The sequence below is a fragment of the Amblyomma americanum genome, chromosome 1, assembly GCF_052857255.1.
Source record: "Amblyomma americanum isolate KBUSLIRL-KWMA chromosome 1, ASM5285725v1, whole genome shotgun sequence".
Taxonomy (NCBI): Eukaryota; Metazoa; Arthropoda; class Arachnida; order Ixodida; family Ixodidae; genus Amblyomma; species Amblyomma americanum.
The window spans coordinates 323,626,295-323,645,571 of NC_135497.1; the positions used below are offsets into that span (position 1 = coordinate 323,626,295).

General features: G+C 45.9%; 1 protein-coding gene across 1 annotated transcript in view; it reads left to right on the forward strand.

Moving 5' to 3' along the window:
* CaMKII (Calcium/calmodulin-dependent protein kinase II) overlaps positions 1–19,277 on the forward strand; it is a 130,229-nt gene that overhangs the window by 68,508 nt on the left and 42,444 nt on the right. Inside the window, 5 exon segments of the mRNA XM_077649803.1 lie at positions 8,552–8,562; positions 8,564–8,607; positions 12,605–12,670; positions 15,094–15,166; positions 16,998–17,100. Coding sequence (XP_077505929.1) covers positions 8,552–8,562; positions 8,564–8,607; positions 12,605–12,670; positions 15,094–15,166; positions 16,998–17,100 — 297 coding nt within the window.

The following is a 19,277-nucleotide window of genomic DNA, read 5'->3' on the forward strand; positions in this document are numbered from 1 at the left end:
GTGTAACGTTCAAGCAGTGCTGCGCTGCCACGTTCCCTATTCGTCGCTTTAACTTAGACGCCGAATGGGTTTTATTTAATTTAGTTTTAGCAAAAGGATAAACGGATCGCCGTGTACTTTGCGTGCTGCGGGAAGTCCCACCCCCCTTTCCTTCCGCAGTTTGCAGAGAGAAAAAAAAATCAGTTACTGCCACTGCGTGGGGGCAGTTTGTGCATTCGTTTAATTAAACATGACGTTAAGGGCTCACGCCGATTTGACTGCCCCGGGCGCTAGTTATTCAAATTGTGCCGAGTGCATTAATTGGAGAGACGAGACTCCGGTTCCCCAAAATTCCCGCGACTGGCCGTGCATGTCGTCTCCCATCGCCTGACGCCGAATTCAAAATTTTTCAGCTTGCAGAAGTTCGAAGACGTCCTGAAAACTCTCGGTTTTGACTGATCCACTGACCCACTTCAGCCATTTAATGCCCCGCCTATCACGTACGACACGGATTGTGAAAATGTGACTAATTTTTACTCATGCTCGCAGATGTGAATCAGTTTCTCACATTGAAAAAAAAAAAAAGGCCCTTTTTCAACATGTACAGTACTGTCGGCAGCAAAAGTTTAAGGGAGGTCTATGTGCGTGCGGAAAAATAAATTCTGCGCTGCCACGTAGTACAGTCGGCTGAAATATGTCAAGGTATGGTGGGTCTTTCATACTCTATCCGCTGCTAACAAAGCAAGGTCAAAGTACGAGCCGCCAGCGACGCTGGAGAGCTATTGGAAGGTGCGAACGCTAACGCCAAAACAGCCGATAGTTCTATGGTCTTTGGTTGTGTATTGACATTTGATGGAGCAGTCTTGATATATTATTGATTTATTGCATGCGCCTGAGTATCTGTACGCAGTTTTATCGTTCCGGGAGATTCAGAAATGATCACAACTGGCTCATTTGAATTCTGCCGTGATCACATTTTTCTTGATAGATGTACATGTTTTCTACTATTAATAACTTTTATTCAGCGTTTTCATTGTTCAGGGGCATTAGAGGATTAATACACAGTACGCGGTGCAACGCCTGCAGACGTACTACTGTCGTAAATATCTCTGTCCGCGTCCGGTGCGGACGAGAACGCCGGAAGGCACCTTGGTCCTCCTCGAGCGATGGTTCGATTTAGTATCGGCTGGGATGCCGGGGCAGTGCTAGCTTCGACCTGCAGACGCCTTTCCTAGTCGGCACCGTCTTGTCCGACGGATGAGCGGCGAAGGCGCGAAAGGCTGTTGTGCCGGATGGATGTCTGTGTGGCTTGGCTGCAGTTCACCGACGGCGCTTAAGGTATACTGCTCCAGCTGTTGTGTGGTGCCTTCCATTGTTCTGCGCCTGCTTCCTGCGAAGGAAGAAAAAGGGGGGGGGGGGGGGAGGCTGCCGCTTGATGGCACGCCGTTGCAGCACCCAGACGCTACATCCGTTCGCCGAGGGCCGGGATACAATTGCGGTTGTGTCCCACTTCTATTCCATCGTTCTTATTCTACCCCTTCGCCTTTCCTTCGAGCGAGGCCGTGCTCCCGCTATCCCCGAGGTCTTCGAATCGACACGGCGAACGATGAGGACGCGATGTAATCGGATAAAGTAAATCGGTTCCGTTATTTCGGTCGTGACGCTTTTCCGCCTTGCATGCAGGCTGCTTCATAGTTGACGCTTTAGGATATAGCAATGCCTTCTTGATCCAGGAGGTTTGAGAACTGTGGATTTTCCAAAGATCGGTTATGACAAGCCCCGTTGGTTGTCGTGTAGCCACTGCACTCGTTCCCGAGGCGCAACATTTGGCGAATTCGTAAAAGAAAAAGAAAAGAGGAACAAACGCTCTCACTCGCAGCGTCGTCGTCCCACGAAGTGCGCCGCGCGGCCAGAGAGCCGGCATAATATATTGACAGAGCAGACAGAGCAGAATATTCGAAATTTTCACATAGCGAATGGAATATATTTCTATTTGACTCGCTCAACGAACCAAACAGTGCATATTCAAAATTATTCGGAACAAATCGAATCCGTTATCAAGTTTTCGAATAATCGGTACGAAATTCAAATAGGGCACGCTGTAGTTTTTTTACTTTTTTCGAAGACTGTTTCGAAAACAGGGCCCCCTCCGGCGCCGCACAGCAAGCTGCTACAACCGGTGATTTGTGCGGGAGTGCGGTTTCATCGCCGCGACGCGGTCGATTGGTGTGGCGGCGTTCATAATTCTCGTATACATACGGCCTTCAAGATTGGGCGACGCGGCGGGCTTCAGCCAGGATTAGCATTCCCCGCATTAATGGCCGATCTCGGAGGCCATGGCTCAAACACTGTAGCGCTAGTTTGTTCGTTGTCATCTGTAGCAAAAATAGTTTTCGTATGCGTATGACATGACCGTCGAAGGGTTAGTAACTGTCTTCGTGTTCCATGTCAACTAGCGGAGATCAGCGTTACATTTTTCGACAGCCTCGGCGGAGGTCCCACTCAGGCTGAGCGAATGCTCCATTTTAGGCTCATGTTCGCGCTAGCATTCTGCGCGTTGTTCTTGTTCGAACAGCACAATGTAGACATAATTCGAAAACTTAATGTAAACTCTGTCAATTTATGCACACAGCTATAGTGTAGCTGCATTATCAACTGCACAAGGGGTAGTGTTGCAGATGACGAATTCGGTAGTGTTGTTGATATGACCTATTCTCAGAGAACTTTTCTGAAGAAACTACTTCACTTAGTCCAGTTTCGTTTGGCCTACATAGAAAATTGATGTTTATCTAGTACCAAATTGTCTGAGAATGTGCGTTCGTTGAATTGCATTTGATCGGCGGCCTTTTAAATATATCAAAATTGGGCTATTTTGGGTGTGAATATCTGCTCTGTATCAGGGTGCACAGCAGCAATATTTTTTCCACTTGGGGCAGATAGCATACTGGTGCAATGTGCGAAGTTTAATCAGCTTATCTTCATTAGTTCGCGTTTAATTGCCTTTCCAATTCGAAGAATTCTGATCATGAGGGGGGTATTTCGGAAATGTTCAAAATTGGAAAGGCAATTAAAAACGAGCTAATGGAGATAAGTTTATCAAACTTTGCGCATTGCACCAGTATACTTGTCCGCTCCAAGTGGCAAACATTGCTGCTGTGCACCTCTGTGCAGAGCAGATATTCGGGCCCACCAAAGCTAACTCATTCATATTTGATGCGATTTTGGAAAAAAAAATTATTAGCACACCACGAATTTCTGCGCCTGGGATTCTTTAACGTGCGCCCAGAGGTGGATCTCGGCCGCTGTCGTGCCTCTGAATAGGCCGGCGCGGAGGCCCCGGCAGCGTCTCGTTGTGCGTGGTCACGCGAGCGCGCACTGGTGTGTCGGAGAAGCGATGCAGGGACGAGGTCCCCCTGCATGCGCTGTGTTTGGCCGCCGCACTGCGACAGCGTGCTGCTGCGAGCCCAGGTGGCGCCGAGGAGTTGGCGGAAGAGGAAGGGGCGCGGTGATCGCGGCCATTACCGCGTCGGCGGCGGTCGCGTGCCCCAACAAAGTTTTGGCCGCGCGGCGTCACTCCCCTCCCCCCTCGCGTTGGCGTCTGCGCCTCGCCCCGCGCTGTCGCGTTCTTTACATGTCATTACCCCACTGTGATTAATTGCGAGTCTTTCGCGCCCGCCGGCCGCCGGGTTTCGTTTCGGAACGCATTGCCTGTGGCGGGCTTTCTTTGGTAGCTGCGGCGGTCCCCGTTCCCTGCCTGCCTGCCTGCGCACGTGTCGCGCCAGCGCTGGAAACCGAGCCGTTCCCCGGGAGCCCAGCAGTTTACAATCAAGTAACCCGAAGGCTTAATCGCGTGTCGAGATTCGCCATGTCGTTTTCTTTTTTTTTCTTCCCCCCTGGTCACTGTACGGGCGAGAGTGGCGCCACTTTCTTTGCAGGATGTGTACAGGCGCGTAGTCCTTGTTTCTTTCTGGCTTGCACTCGCGCCTATTTGTTTGTTTCTTTTCTCTTTTGATCGCTGTGGCCTTTCTGTGGCGGCACGTTGTTGTGCCGCGTATGTACAGTCGTCTTCAGGGTCGAGGGTATACTTCCAGGAACTCCGGGACGAACAAAGCTCGCGCTTACATGTAACCCTGATGCCTCGCGGATACAGAGCCGCTCACCGCGATTATTATTTTTGTTAACGCAGTTCTGCGAAGATTCAGTCTTCGCCAGCGGGAACGGTCACGTTTGTGCTGGGGTACAAAGAATATCGGCAAAAAAGCTTTCTTTCTTTCTTTGAAAGACGTTGGTTCGACCATGGTTGTCGCACTTCGTTGGAGGCGTGTACTCTGCTAATGGTCAGTGCACGTATTAAAGAACCTCAGTTGGTCGAAATTATTCAGAGCCCCTCCACAACAGCGGGAAATACGCCTTGCTAAGCGACGTCGGAAGAAGCCGAAAAGCGTGTCTTGGCCGCATCTTCAGCCAACAGCAGCCAAGCGAGTGAGGAAGAGACAAGAGAGTCAGCAGAGGAAAATCCCAAGACTCGCCGTTACAAGCTTTTCGCTTGTATATCCAGGTTTAACCAGAGCTAAGCCACTGCCTAATTTTTATTTTAGTATGTTATGGAAGAGATCGGCGTCTTGCAACGCTACGCTGCTCTGAAGACTGGCAAGACGACCTGTTATCAGCTTGCACTCGCGCTTGGAACAAATCAGCGCAGACCCATTTCTGCGGTGTTCCTTTTTTATTTTTGATTTCGTAGCCCACGGGTGCGCATTCCTCGTCGGTGGCAGTGTTCGATAAAGCTCAGGTGTAGCGTACGTTTGATACGGCATGGAGGCTCGTGCTATTTGGTTTGGTTTTGTTCATGTGGAGTTTAACGTCCCAAAGTGGCTCAGGCTATGAGGGACGCCGTAGTGAAGGTCTCCGGAAATTTTGACCACCTGGGGATCTTTAACGTGCACTGACATCGCACAGTACACGGGCCTCTAGAATTTCGCTTCCATCGAAATTCGACCGCTGCGACTGGGACCGAACCCGCGTCTTTGGGATCAGTAGCCAAGCCACTTAGCCACCGCGGCGGCTGGCTCGTACTGTCATACCCTTAAGCTGTTGATGGGCAGTACTCCTGCTTGTGGCTCTCATGCAACGTCTAACGCAAGCAGAGGCGCAGACGATAGCGTAAAGGTGGCTGTTGTGAGCTTCGAAGTACCCGATGCACGACTTTGATCGGGTCGTGCCCGTGACCGTCGCCTTCTTAATCGCCGCAGATAAGTCAAATGCATCCGGGCATTGGCGATGCTGCGTTTAGATTTTCCCCTTCGTTTCCACATTTACCGCTTTCATATAGTTTGGAGATACCGGTCGGCAGATGCAAGATGCAGAACGTAATGTATGTAAACGTTTTTCTCTCGCTCGTTTACGGCTTTCCAGAAGCGTCATGTCTTGTGAGAAACGTTGACTCCGTAAGCTGTGCGATTGAGACAGAAACGTGCTTACACGCGCGAAAGCGGCCGCTCAGTAACAAATACCGGCCCGGTGTTTGCCCCCGCGTGCGCTTCTCGCTTCGCCGGCGCTTCGTTCAGCAACTTTTCGCAACGTTCGCGTCACTTATGCTTTTCGCTGGCGCTCTAGCGAGGGGTTGAAAGCGCGAGTGCTTACGCAAGTGCGTCTTCTCAGAACTCATTAGCGGAGGCTGGCAGACCGTTTTCCTTTTCGTCGCATCGGGACGGCGCCGACGAGTAGCGAGGTGGGCTCCAGAGAGAGAGAGAGTGGCCGAGAGAAAGCTGCGCCGCCGGCGAGAAGAGGGAGGGGGGGCGAACAAGGCGTCGGAGTCGAGCGCGATTGTGTCCAACCCGGGGGCGCGCAAATATTTGCGCGGCCTTTCCGGGCGAGAGCGTCGGCACAGAGGGCGGCCGTCCGGAAACGAGGAGCGGCGCCCGAAGACGGCTTTTCCCCCTCCGCGAACCGGCGCCGAGTGGTAATTCAATCTCGGCGCCTTTGAATGCGTGCCCTGTCCGGCCTCGTTCGCTCATCGAGCGGCCGGCGTAGCAGGGAGGAGCGCGCGGTCGCCGCCGCGGCGTCTTCCGTCGACGGCCGTTCCGCGCCGCCCAGGAGCGAAGGCGTCCCGATTGCAGGGCGCATTCTCGGCCGGCGTACGTGTCTCTTCCCGCGGCATTTAATGCGGCCTTCTTTTTTCTTTTCCCCCACTGCGCTTCCTCCGAAATAGGTGCCGACCGTCCTTGTCTCGGAGAGGCGCCGCTATTTTTAGCCCTCGGCCCCGGCATTCGATGCCCCGGTCTCCTTCGTTCGTCCGTCCGCCGCGGGGACGGAGAACACGTTTCGGACGACGATTCTTCCGGGCCCACTTTTTCACGGCGCCGTCATCGGTGCTGGTGGCGGTGATCGCGCTTTCGTTTGCCCGCGCCGGCCGGCCCCGGGCAGAGGAAGCCTGCGTCTCTTCCTCCGCCTCACCCAAGTGGGGGGGCGTGATTTCGCGAATGTCGTCGTTCGGGGAAATGGGGCGCGGAGAGTGAGGCGACATTTCGTTTTTCGCCGCGAATGTCTCCGCATCCTCCTCGTCCGCGCTGTTTCCCGCGCTTCGCTCCTCGCTGTGCCCGAACGCGGTCGGCGACAGCAGCTGCGGTCGACAGGTGCGCCGGGCAGGCCCGGATCTGTGGAAGGAGAGCTCCGAGGAGCTGCTCTGTTTGGAGATCCGTTTCAACAGCGAAGGCAGCGAGCGAGAGAAACAAGCAGACGGCCTTCGGGAGTTTGAGAGGGAGAAAACTGGCCTCTTCGTGTTTGTTTTTACTCGTGCCGCTTTTTCAGTTGTTTCTTGTTTGCTCTTAATGCGAAGGCGGTTGCACGGAAGGGTCTAGTGTTGTGGTCCTTCGCTTTGCTTTCATGAAATAAGCTCTACCTTGTGCTCCTTACAGATCGCCGCGTGAGTGCTTCGTCTCTTTAGCGGATAAATTGTTTTGTGTCCAATGGCCTTCTTTGCTGCAGCCGCTCCAGCTTCAGTCGGGTACAGCGTTGCATTATCGAGTAAACAAACTCTGCACTAGTGCCGACTACGCTGCTTTTCAGTAAACATCGGTCCGTTATGCTGAAATTGATCCGTTTGCGGCTGTTATACCAAAGAGCCGGTCTGCCGTGTAAACCCTTTCAGTGCGCAGCCAATATCAGCGTTTCTGCGATGTTACATGAAACATTCACCCAAGGTGACCAGCGCACGGAACGAAATCATGTCAGCAGTCAACTTTTTGCGCCCCGGCCGCCGACCGTCGCGTTTTTCATGTGGCGCTACTACTACCTGTAAAGCGTGCTTTGCCTGCTAGGCCTCTCTGCCTTGCGAAAAAACGAGCGTAGAGGGGCGGTTCGCGTCCTGATGCGCAGTATTAAATGTTTTCGTTTCTGTGGACCAAGTCTTAATCGTAAAGCTTTCAGTTCTCTTTTCTAACCAGCTTTTGTATGTGCTGTGATCTTTCTTGTATTAAATTACAACTGTCCATGTTGTGATAGTGGACTCTGTTTTGTGTGGAAATCTCTGTTAACATACAAGATCATCGCAGTGCAACTTGTTTTGCCTTTCCTAAGTTGTTAAATGCAGTGAAAAGTGCTGCCGGTGTTTATTTGTTCATGTTAATGTAATTGATACGTGCAACAGTGGCATTTCACGTTGAAACATCCCCCCTTCCCCTTTCCCTTTCTTGTTTTTGTGCGAACACTGTAATTAGTTGCATTTGCATAGCTAAAGCAGTAATTTATTGTGTTTGCACATTTGTAAATTGAATCCTGTGCATCTTAGGTCATATATTGCATCTGTATTTTGCATACTTTCTGAGATGCAAAGAAACTACAGTGATAGTCAGTCTTCTGGAAGCTGAGGCATGAAGTGTAGCTTTTTCACATCTTATTTTCATGTTCTACAAATGCATATGTTGATGTTTGCAGTCTCTGCTAATTATGTTGTTCAAATGTTTAAGCATGCCTTGATTAGAGTTAACAAGGCTTCCTCTCTGTGGGCAAACAGTGACACTTGAGCACATTTTTAGGCTGAAGCCAATGTATTGAATACATTTTTGACCTGGCAGGGTTTCCTGGTTTTTGTGGAGCAGCCCAAAGGGCATTACAATGATATTTGAAGGAAGGAAAAGGAGGTTTCATTTATTGACAAGCATTCAGGATGGTTCCAGTGGCTGCCTTTTTATTTCTAATTTAAAACATTGTTGTAAGCTAGTTTGACATGTCATAAACAAGTCTTGGGTTGGAACATGCTATAATAAGCAGAACATGTTAGTATTGGAGCACAAAGCTCTCTCTCATAATTAACTTGTAAATAGGCAAATATTTGTTTAATGGATAGCATTGTGATCCTTTCCCGAATGCACAAGATTCTCTTGCTGTCTAGATATTTGTATGCCATCTGGTGTAGTGCTTCTTGGCAGAATTTTTGTGCTGTTTCAGTCCATTCAGTTCCTCCATTACTTCTGTCACATGTGGCAAATTATTTTATAGTTAAGGCCATGTATCACAAAGGTTTAGTGCTATATATTGTTATGAAATGCATCATTTTTCTTTCTTTTTTCAGTGCGGCTTCATGGACAGTATACAAGAGGAAGGATACCACTATTTAATTTTTGACCTGTGAGTTCAATCTTTGTTTTTCATTCCTGGTACTTCATAGTGCACTTGTTGTTTCGGCCGTCACGACACCATGCGAGATGCACTTGTATCACTGTTATTGCAAACACTACAGCATGTAGAATTGTGACACGCTGTGCTTTGATAAGGTTGGTACTACAATGTTTCTTGAACAGGTGGTAGAAGCTAGTGCTGAAGTAAAATATAAAATAAAAGTATACTTATTTTTGCTTTCAATATTGCATTAATTTCTCAGGTTTAGTCTGTATGCTTGTCAGCCGCCGTCTTGATATGTGTCTGGAACTGTTTATGATCTACGTAATGAAGGTTAGACATGCCAGTGTGCTTGCATTATCGCAAGTTTGAAGTGATGTGCACACACAACTTGTTTATAAAAGCTGCAACTTTCACGGAACAAATACGTATAAATGTGCAAACATGTAAGGTGACATCAAAAGTGTGGCTAAGTGCCAAGCCAAACATTCTGCTACTGGGTTGACTGGAGCTGTGCCATGTTCAGCTGTGGCATACACAAATCACAAAGTTGGTGCAGAAATTACAGTTCAGTAAAATGTGAAGTGAGTGTTTGAAGTTAAAAATAACAATTTCCAACCTTATTTTTATTCAATAATGGCTTGCATGCGGTATATGGTCACATGTTCAAGAGGCTGAATTGAGTTTTGCAGAAAGTGCCATGTAAGTGCCGGTGACCACCATTCAGTTCATTGGTTGAAAAACTGAACTGTCGTTCTGTAAAACAACAGTTGAAACGGCCTCTTTCACAAGGGTGCTTCAAGTGTTGTGACATTGAGAATGCCAGCAGAAGCTTTGCCATGGTTTCGGACCAGCTTTTGTCATGATTCAGCTTGCACTTTGCTGGCATTGTTGGAAATCAAGCAGCACCTCTGTAACACCACCTTTCCATACTCCCATGTGAGATAAGAAGGCACCCCGGAATTGCAAAAAGTTGTTTACTGATAGCACTAAAAAAAAAAGTACAGCCTTGATCAAAAGTGTTCAGGCCACACATGGTTTGCTTTTTTTCCCTTTAGTAGAAACCTTATGACATCCCTGGAGCTCTAAAACTGCACAGGATGAGGAGAATCCCCATCCTTACCTTCTAAACCTCTTCGTCATTATGGGTGCTATAAGGGGTCCATCATAAGGGTTAGAAACAAACTACCTGGCCCCAAGATTTTTTCCTAAGGTTGTGCATTACTGGTGTATTGTGCTAGTGGTCACCTGTGAGGCTAAAACTTGCAGGGCGACAGAATTATTTAATGTCAGACCAAGAACACCATAGCATGTGGTGGAAAGGAAAAATGATATGCAAACATTGAGAGACAGAAAGAGAACTTAGACTTCTGGCACATGTCATCTGAAAAGCTTGTCCTTTTAATGTTATACCTAAAAAAGTGGCATTCGTTTTAAGTGGGTTCACTTGCTATAGGTAGCATTAAAATGTGGGCTGGAGATATGCTTGCAAAGGTTCATTGAAATCATATCTGATTCATGGGCACCAGACAACTGAGTGAGTGAGAACACAGTCATGGCTCATGGAGTTGATGCATGGCGGTCCACATGTTCGCCTGATTTTTGGAGCGAAAGCTCCACTTCTCATGTGCAAACCTTGAAGGTCATGTTACTGCGCAGATATGACCTTGAAGTGGCCTCAAATAATAAAAAAAACAGAAGAAAATTGTGGTGTAGGGCCTCTGGCGTGCGAGACGAAGACGTTTCTACTCCGCTATGACTGTTCAACTCTTGGAAGTGAATGAAGGCACATCTAGTGAATGCACAGATGTCTAAGAAACGCACCTATCAATGACAGAAAGAAACACTTGGCTCTCCGCACGCAGCGAGAGTACCCGCCACCAAGCTGCGCTCTTTGCTTCAACCCTGGCATTATCTTTGCTCAAAAGATGCTAAGCTGTTCTGAGCAATTCCGCCAGGTGATGCCTTCCTCCAAGCAGGTCGAGTTTATTGTCGATGTCACGCGCCGAGCGCCAAGCTGTGTTGCGCTACGAAGCGCACAGCCTTTCCTTTGCTGCAGGCATACAGACTATACATTAAGCAGTGATGCCGATAGGCCTGCGGCAAAAAAGTGGGGCCGTGCCCCGGTGCCTCTCTGCACGTGCCGACAAGCATAGTTCCCAATGCTCATGCTAGGTTGCCCGGATAAGTAGTTCTGTGCAGTTCTGCGACCGTTCCTGTGCTCCCTATTTTCTGGCCGCGCCTGTACGTTGAATGGCCGAAGTCTCAAATGAAAACAATGAGTCCTTTCATAAAATGCTTCAGACGACCTAATACAATCCTCAAAATTTTGTTACTGTAGCGAAGAGCGGGGATTAATATGCGGGATATGTTTGTGATGTTGAAAGTGTAGTGTTGTCTGTAGAAATATCTGAACTGAGGCCACAAAAACTGCAAACATTTAAGTAAGTTTGTGTAGGAATAAAATGTTGCATCGCTGCCAAACTTGGTGGAAGTAATAAGAAATGAGAGAAAAAATTGGCAGTGGCTTAGCTTGGCTATGCCAGGATATACATAGCGAGAGGTACGTTTCCCTGGCCGAGCTTGTTGTGGTCACTGTATATTTAGCAAATGAGAGACATTGGATATGCGCATCTTTTATTCATTTTGCTTGACAGAGACGAAGTCTGCCCGAGGATCTGTGAAGTAGCATGCAGCGGTCTCAATTTTGTCAGTACAGTATTTCGATTTGGTAGAGCCTCTTTAGTATACAAGCTCTATAGTAGTTCTCCATTGTATAGTTTCGACGTGAGGGTCAGAAGGTAAATTAAAGTCAAACTTTTCTTTCATACACTGACTAAGAGAGTCCTGTTTCCTGTGGAAATCACCCAAAGTCATCCACAACTGCGAAACCATGCCGTAAGCTGGTATACACGTGGCAACCACATCAGTCGTCTGCTTGACAGATGTTCCGGGTGCCACGTAGACTCCTTGGATGATAATGCCGCTTTCCAGAAGCCGAACACAGCAGGCTTCACCATTATTCACCGCGATCAAAGGGAGACGTCTGACAGCGGTGATACCTTGCTTCATGTACACACATACTCCTGCGTTCTTATTTGGTTCAAGCCAACTGCCAGGCGACAACCTCAGGATCGGAAGAGTTAATCTTCTCTTGTCTATACCATCGTTTAGCAGCGGCTGGACTCTCCTTCTCTGCATGCATGTCAAACGTTGTGATACAGACGCCCACTACATCTTCGCCTTTTATATGCAATCCTGCACATGTGACGTGGGGTTCGGGTGATAGAGCGGCGTGCAGCGAGACGGCGGTGAAGAACGCGGCACAGCTGTGGGGTCTCTCTCGCTACCATGGTATCGGCGCATATGCACAACTGCTCATCCGCGTGACGTCACACTCGGCTTTGACGGTCGAGCGAGCGCACGGCCACAGCGACAGCGAAGCGCACGCTGCACTTTGCTCCTCTTCAGTTGCCATGGTAACGGCTCATGCACACAACTGGCCTCTCCCATGTGCCATGAAATGCTAGACTGGTAGCCCAGTGTAGCTCTCGCTACAAAACTGCAGTATAAGTTTCACTGGAATATGCTAAGCTCAATAAAACACCCCGAGTTGCCTTTTCAGGAACATGTTTGGTGCTCTGTACTTCTGCATCAGGCTTAATTGATGTAGCACTGTTCAGCCTGACATGTTTTCTGTTGAGCAGTTTGTAATGTGCATCTTTATTTTTGCGACATGTTTTTTGTTGAGCAGTTTGTAATGTGCATCTTTATTTTTGCTACAGTTACCACTGTGTCCATGCTCCATTGTGTATTTCTTAAATTGACTTTGAATTTAATGAGCGTTTGACATAGTTTGCGTTCCTTTGCAGAACATCTACAATTTTTCCGTTGATGTCTTGCCTGAACATGAGTTTGCTAGGATAGGGGCTGCATAGCCCTCATGCATTTTTATGTAAATAAAGGCTGTGACTAAAACCATGGCGTTGATCTCTGGCTTGTGCAGTGTCACTGGTGGTGAGCTGTTTGAAGACATCGTTGCCAGGGAATACTACAGTGAAGCTGATGCCAGGTATTGCCCAATCACTGTAACCCAACTGCATGAGTATGCTTATCATACCTGGTTTAGTCCATGACATTTAAAAGCGGGTGCAGATAGCACAAGGACAGAACAAGGAAGAAGACAGAACATTGTGTGGAAAGCGAAAAAGATTTGGGCTGTATTTGGACATACTGTAAGACAGGGGTGTTTCTCTTATGGTTGTTATTTGTGCTTTTTGAGTGCACTGTCAGCAAAGCAGTTGAATGATTTGTTTTTTAATCAGTGACGTGTTTGCTTTATTGCCCTGTGCTCACAATCCTTGCTTTTCAAGTATGTGTCAGGCGCATGGACAATTCACATTGTGGCTCTAAATATCGTATTTATCAGGTTGGTCTACAGTTACAGCCAATTTTTAGTTCATGCTGCAAACTGGAGCTGTTTTATGTTAAAGGGCTCCCAACTCTCCTCTGGTTGCAGTAGTGTAGTCAAAACACTGCAGTCAGTCAATTTTGGTGTGCTTCTCTCACCTGCGCCCTTTCTAAGACTGCTTCCCTTGTGCACTAGCCTCTGCAAACAAAAACTATCTTTCATCTCTTCTCTAAGAAGGAGTGCAAAGCTACATCAGAAGTCCACATTTTGCACCTTTTCTATGCCATGGCAGGTGTGCGCAGACACTTGCTTCCTGGAGGCAGCAGATCGTAATAGCACATTGCACGTCACATTCAGTTTTCACAGCTGAGCTGTGGAGCCTTGTAATGTGCAAGCAGTGGGTTTGGAAGGCAGTTCTTGCACTGTCTACAGGGGCTGTGCATGGGCAAGCATGCAATATAGCTGAAACACAAAATCAAGCAACCAAATAAGCAAAATGAAAACATGACATGAGACTCTGACCTCAAAGGAATTTTGAAAGGAAGTTTGAAGTTGTGCCACCTTTTGTGGTACACATTGCTCTAATATTTCACAGAGGCAGTCGTAACTGCCTTATCCGTGCAATTTGACATCTGTTAGAAAGCATTAGCACCTGTGCAGCACTGAAACACAGCCCATGCTACTGGACCAAGTCTCTTACTTAGCTTCATTCTGTCTTTGAGCATTTGGGGTTGCAGCAAAGTTGCATACGTAGCTTTGCTGCACTGCGAATGCCCAAAACTGAGCTGGTGCAAACAGTGGCATTCGCGTGCTTGAGATGTAGTGAAAGCAATAAGTGGGGGGCAGTTCGCACTGTGTCTTGTCCTAGCTGTCAGAAGGTTCTAGCACACACAAATGCTGCTGAGCAAGAATTCTTGGCTGGAAGCTGAACCTTAGAAGAGAATAAGAAGCCGCAGGGGCCTTTGAGACCTTCTCTTAAAATTCATATAGTTACCAGGAAAAGTTTATGGGATGTGAGTGTGCAGAGAAAAAAATTACTTCTGTTTAATCATGGAAGCTAACTGCACGAAATGCTTGCAAAGATGAAGGGATGTGCATCAATACCAGATGTATGGGTTGTGAGGCAGAGCTGCAATAAATTTGTACCGGAGCACTCACATCCCGTCAAATTTTTCTGCTGAGTGCACTTACCTTCATGAACTCGGTGGCTGTAGTGGTAGACTGGCTTCTATATCTTGTAAAACTTGACTGAAGTCTTCACAGTTTTTTTAGCATCTTTTGGTATACATTTTCTTGTATTGAAATGAAGCTTTATGCATATGAAAGCTGGAAGTGTGCAGTGGTGAACTACTGTAGATGAGGCCATATGGAGTTTGCTTTAAAAATCTTATCGAATGGCCTAGTGGTTAGTATGCCTTCCATGTTCTCAACCTAGATGCTTTGGGTCTGTTCCTGGTGTTGGTGCATTTATGTTGTTTTTATGCTTGGAAATCATTTTGTGCCCACCCTTTCATCAGGACACATTTTCTACTTGACTTCCAGTGTTTGAATGCTAGCGCATTAAAACCTGCAACATTGATAAAAAAAATTCTTTAATTTTCATGCTATTCTTCTATATGCTTAGTGAAAGTATGCAAACACTGAGTGAGACCCAAGTGAGCAGAATAAATGAGTTATGTGTTATTTATACTAGCCTACAATTCCAAAACTGCAGAAATACTCATTGGTGTTAATTGTTCTTAAGCAAAAAATATTAGGCTTAGTATTCGTAAGAGTCTGCATTAGCTATACATGGTTGGTTTCTAAAAGCACAGCTTGAATGGACTTGCTTGTTCTTTACTATGATCAGTGGTCAATTATTCAAACTTGAAGAGGACACAAAATTTGTTCAAGTTATGGGGAGTTTGATGTGGAGAGGGCATTAATTTTGATACACTTCATGTTGACTGGACCAAAAGTTCGCTTTGAATGAACTATATTCAAATTAAGTGAGCTCATATTGACGATATGTTACTGTGTACTCATGGTGCTGTGATATACTATAGCTGAGCTACTCTTAACACTTGTGTTTTGTTTTCTTTCAGCCACTGCATTCAACAAATTCTGGAGAGCGTTAACCACTGTCATCAGAACAATGTGGTTCATAGAGATCTTAAGGTTGGTGCATGCTTGCTTGACTTCAGTTTTATCTGCTGGATATGGGTGGAAAGGTAGCAGTGGCACACTGCTATAGGGTGTACCAGCCTCACTTTTGATGATATGCTAGAGAGAGACATTAAGGGAAAAAGAGAAAATGTATGTGTGTGTTGGGGGAAACCAAGGGTTCCTGAGAAACGATAGCAGGAGATGCAGGACATAAGGTAAATGTAGAACGGTAACTGTAAAAAAAAGGAAAAAAGGGAATTGTGGGGGAAAGGACGGGTTTTTTTTTTTCCTATAGTTCTTTGAGAGCATGCATGAGGCTCTAGATTAAATGTCTGCCATGACAGCTACTGAAGCTTTTTTAAGTTGAAATGTCAGTGGGAAGCAGCAATCTGATCCAGCATGGAGTGTGTATGAGAGCACACAATTCTGGTACTCGTGTATTTGGCACTCATTAGCTTTAACTACTGTAGAGTAAGGCGTCTTATTTGTTCAGCACACAAGGATTTATTATCAATGTGCAGTTGCAGACAGCAGCTACAGTGCCCCGAAAATGTTTGTGATGCCTTGAGTATATCATATTGTGAGGTTATAGTCTTCACTAATACTTCTACTTTTGTGTAGTGTGACATCTGGTATATGCCTCACTGTAGCAGAGGGAATGTGCTGATGTCACTGCATTTCTGCTGGTTGTATATTCAATTTAGCATGCCGAGTTCTGTATTTCATCTTCACTAGTGGTGTTAATACATTTTTATAGGTGTGTTGAAATGCTGCTTTAGCAGTTAAAGCATTAATTGCTGGCATCAGTATCAAAATAGGAACATTTTCAGTTCACAAAATGCAGCCATTTTATAGTGCTGGTGAAAGTTTCGTACATTCTTTTGGTTTTTGATATGTGGCAATGCAGTCTACAACTACAATACACATTGGATTGTATTGACAGGAATTATGTGTACCCTTCAAATTTGTTCTGCCACATCTTTCTCGACTAGGGTTGTATTCATAAGTGATCACTTTCATTTATGCTTTCATTCCCATGTGGCACAAAATGACCTAGTGTGTCACCATGTTGCTGTTGGCCATTTTTTCTAATTAATGCAACTTAAGTGCCTAATACATTCAGTTGTGGGTGCCAAGTCTCATTTTTGTCCATGGAAGTGGCATAGGTAGATTTCTCAAGGAATGTCAGATGGGTTGTAGTTGAAATGAATTCATTGGTCTTGTGGGCCACTGTACAAGCAGTCCCCAGCTTGCTGAAGGCTGGCTGCATGCATCTTTAGAAGGGAACCTGCAGGTGGCATGCTCCACTGTCTAGTACATGTCAGTGCAGTTGGAAGTGACAAACATTAAACTGATGTGGACAAGGAATGTGGCTGTCCAGAAATACCAGAATTTTTTCTGCACATCCCATTTCACTGCCCCAAGTTTGAAAGATATACCCAAAAAGGGTCATTGGAGAATACAGTTGTTAGTTTCAGCCTTCCATGTTAGACAGGGACAGTAGTCTAATTGAGCAATTCAAGGGCCTCTTTTTTGTTGATGCCCAGAAACTGTGATGTGTTCTGCTGTTTACTCTGATTGAGTTCAATACCTAAACATGTAAAAGGGAAAGGGAGGGGGACAGGAACTGCAAAAGTGGCAGTGATAAGCACATACAGAAGCCCTTATTTTAGTCAGAAAAGTGCACAGAGCTAGAACTTTATGTGGTAGTAAATATCTTTTAGGCAGGGCCTGAGGCCTGCCTAAAGCAGGTGTCACAAGAAGTGAAATCTGTTCTTGCTGAAGAACTACACAATTCTGTTGTGAGCTGTTGTCATCTTCTAATAATGTATCAATCCCGCAGCCTGAAAACCTGTTGTTGGCCAGTAAAGCCAAAGGCGCTGCTGTCAAATTGGCAGATTTCGGATTGGCTATTGAAGTTCAAGGAGAACAGCAGGCCTGGTATGGTAAGTACAGTGCATTTCTTTAGCCCTTCCTGGAATAGTAGGACATTTGTGTCCCACCTGTGGCTAGGAACAAAATTCAGATTTTTATGCCCTCCTGAATCAGCCTCACTCCCGAGTAGTAGGCACAATTTCTTGAATGTACAACAAAGCTGGCCAGATGTTAAGCGCAGCTGTATGGCTGTGCTTGGGTAGATGCCAATGAGTAATTAAACCCTTAGTACAACAAAGCTGCGTGCCGTTCCTTCTTTCCAAAATATGACACTATAGTGTCTAAACATTGTTTTAATTTGGTGCTTTCTTTTTAAAAGGAGCAACAGGTGGATGCACGTTTGCAGACTCATAGCTAAGATTTTTCAGTGCCAAATAAGCCAAGTTTTGTGTTCTGCATGTTTTTCTGGCAAATAGGAGCACCTATGCAAATATTTGACACATCACAGAAGTAGTATTGTTTCATCCTTGATTTTGACATCATAGGCAAATTCTTTCGACTTAGCTTCGAAGTTTGTGTGCCTAACTTCTTTTTAATCTGGGTTTTATTACAAAAAGCAGTCTGTACCTTAAAAAAACAAACAAACAAAGGCCACTGAGGATCACTGAAGAACATTGACATGATTTCTTCACCCCGCCGGACAACTGAGCCAGTAGATCATCGATGGCTTTCAGGTGCCTTAAGCGTCAACTTAGTGGTGAGTGTAGGTGACAGCTTTATTGAGCCACGAACAGTTTAGACTAAAAAGAAGTACAGGGTGAAATAAAGAAAAATGTCTGGGTGACCCTCTGCGAGGCTGGCCCAGCACAAGAATGAGCAAAGACTGCCTTGCAGCCAGTCGGAACCCCAACAACTGAGAAGTATTTGTGAATGCCTTATTATCAGTACTATCGATCCTGTCTACTTTAGATTATAGTACCCATGACGTGCTCACTTTTCATATCTATGAAATGCAGATAATGATTGTTGCAAAAATGATTGTTGCAAAAATGGAGGGCTATCAAAGTGGCTGCCACTCACCGTGAACCAGGGCAGGATCCCCATAGGCAGGCTAGTTCCGAAGAATGTGATCACTTAACCTCCTTTCACTTTAGCTATGAGGCGCAAGGTCAAGTTTGTGGGCTGGTTCTTGTAGGTCAGTGGGACACAATTGTGTCTCCAATCTGGGCCTTTTAACAACCCTGGAAAAATTTTGTAAAACTTGCTCTTTTTGCCTGGGGAAAAAAGATGTTTATATATGACAGGACTCGCATTCGGTTGCAGTTTTAGATTTGTGTGCTGATATTGCTGTTTCACTGTGCTATTGCTAATGTGCGAAGAACTGAGCCTTTTGAATTTGTCTTCATGTGTTTGCTGTACTAAGTATGGCTTGACTGCTATTTCAGAGGGGTGTGAAACACAAGCTAATGTGCAGTGAATGTGTGATAGGGTGTGTGAGTGTAGGTTTACAAAAATTTAGCTGTCTGTGGGGTTTTGTTTTTTGGAATATGAATGTATTGATTAAGCAGAGGTTTGCAGCTTAGAACAATGCAGTGCAGTAACCATAGCAGTAGCTATAGTTATATAAGAAACTTGGCATGGCTTTATTGAACACTACAAAGCAAACAAAAGCTCTTAGTATCTGAGAGTATTTTTGTTGGCATTTTGAATATTTTCATGTTTTATCACACTTTTGGCTTTTGTCTTTTTGAAATGCAGCTGCTTTTTCAATGCTCAAGAGGCTAGCTGATGACATTTGGATCGCACTTTTGTGTTCTACAGTTTTTTCGAGTTTGAGAAGTGTAGCCTAGCAGCATGTAACTAAATAAAGCAGCCAGCATATTCTGTGATTAAGGTCAGGAGTCAGAGGAATTTATATGAGGATGAGCACAGCCTTGTCCTTTGAGTTTTCTTGACTGCATTGCAAATTTTTTTCCAGCTGTGAACCATTTTGATGTCATGCTTTTCTTCCCTGGCTTAAGTTAGCACAGGATCTTAATGTTGTACGTCTCTTCCCCGAGAACATAATTTTAGCTGAGGTGTTAAACTTTTTCCGACCTTTTTTCCTTCCTTTGTATTCTGTAATTGTGCTTGGTTGGTTGCATTTCTCCTTGACTTTACTTCGTTCTCAGAATGCTAATAGTGCTTTGTTTTGTACATTTGTTTTCTTGTGCTGCCAAGTGTGCTGAAGTAGGGAGAGTAAAAGGCA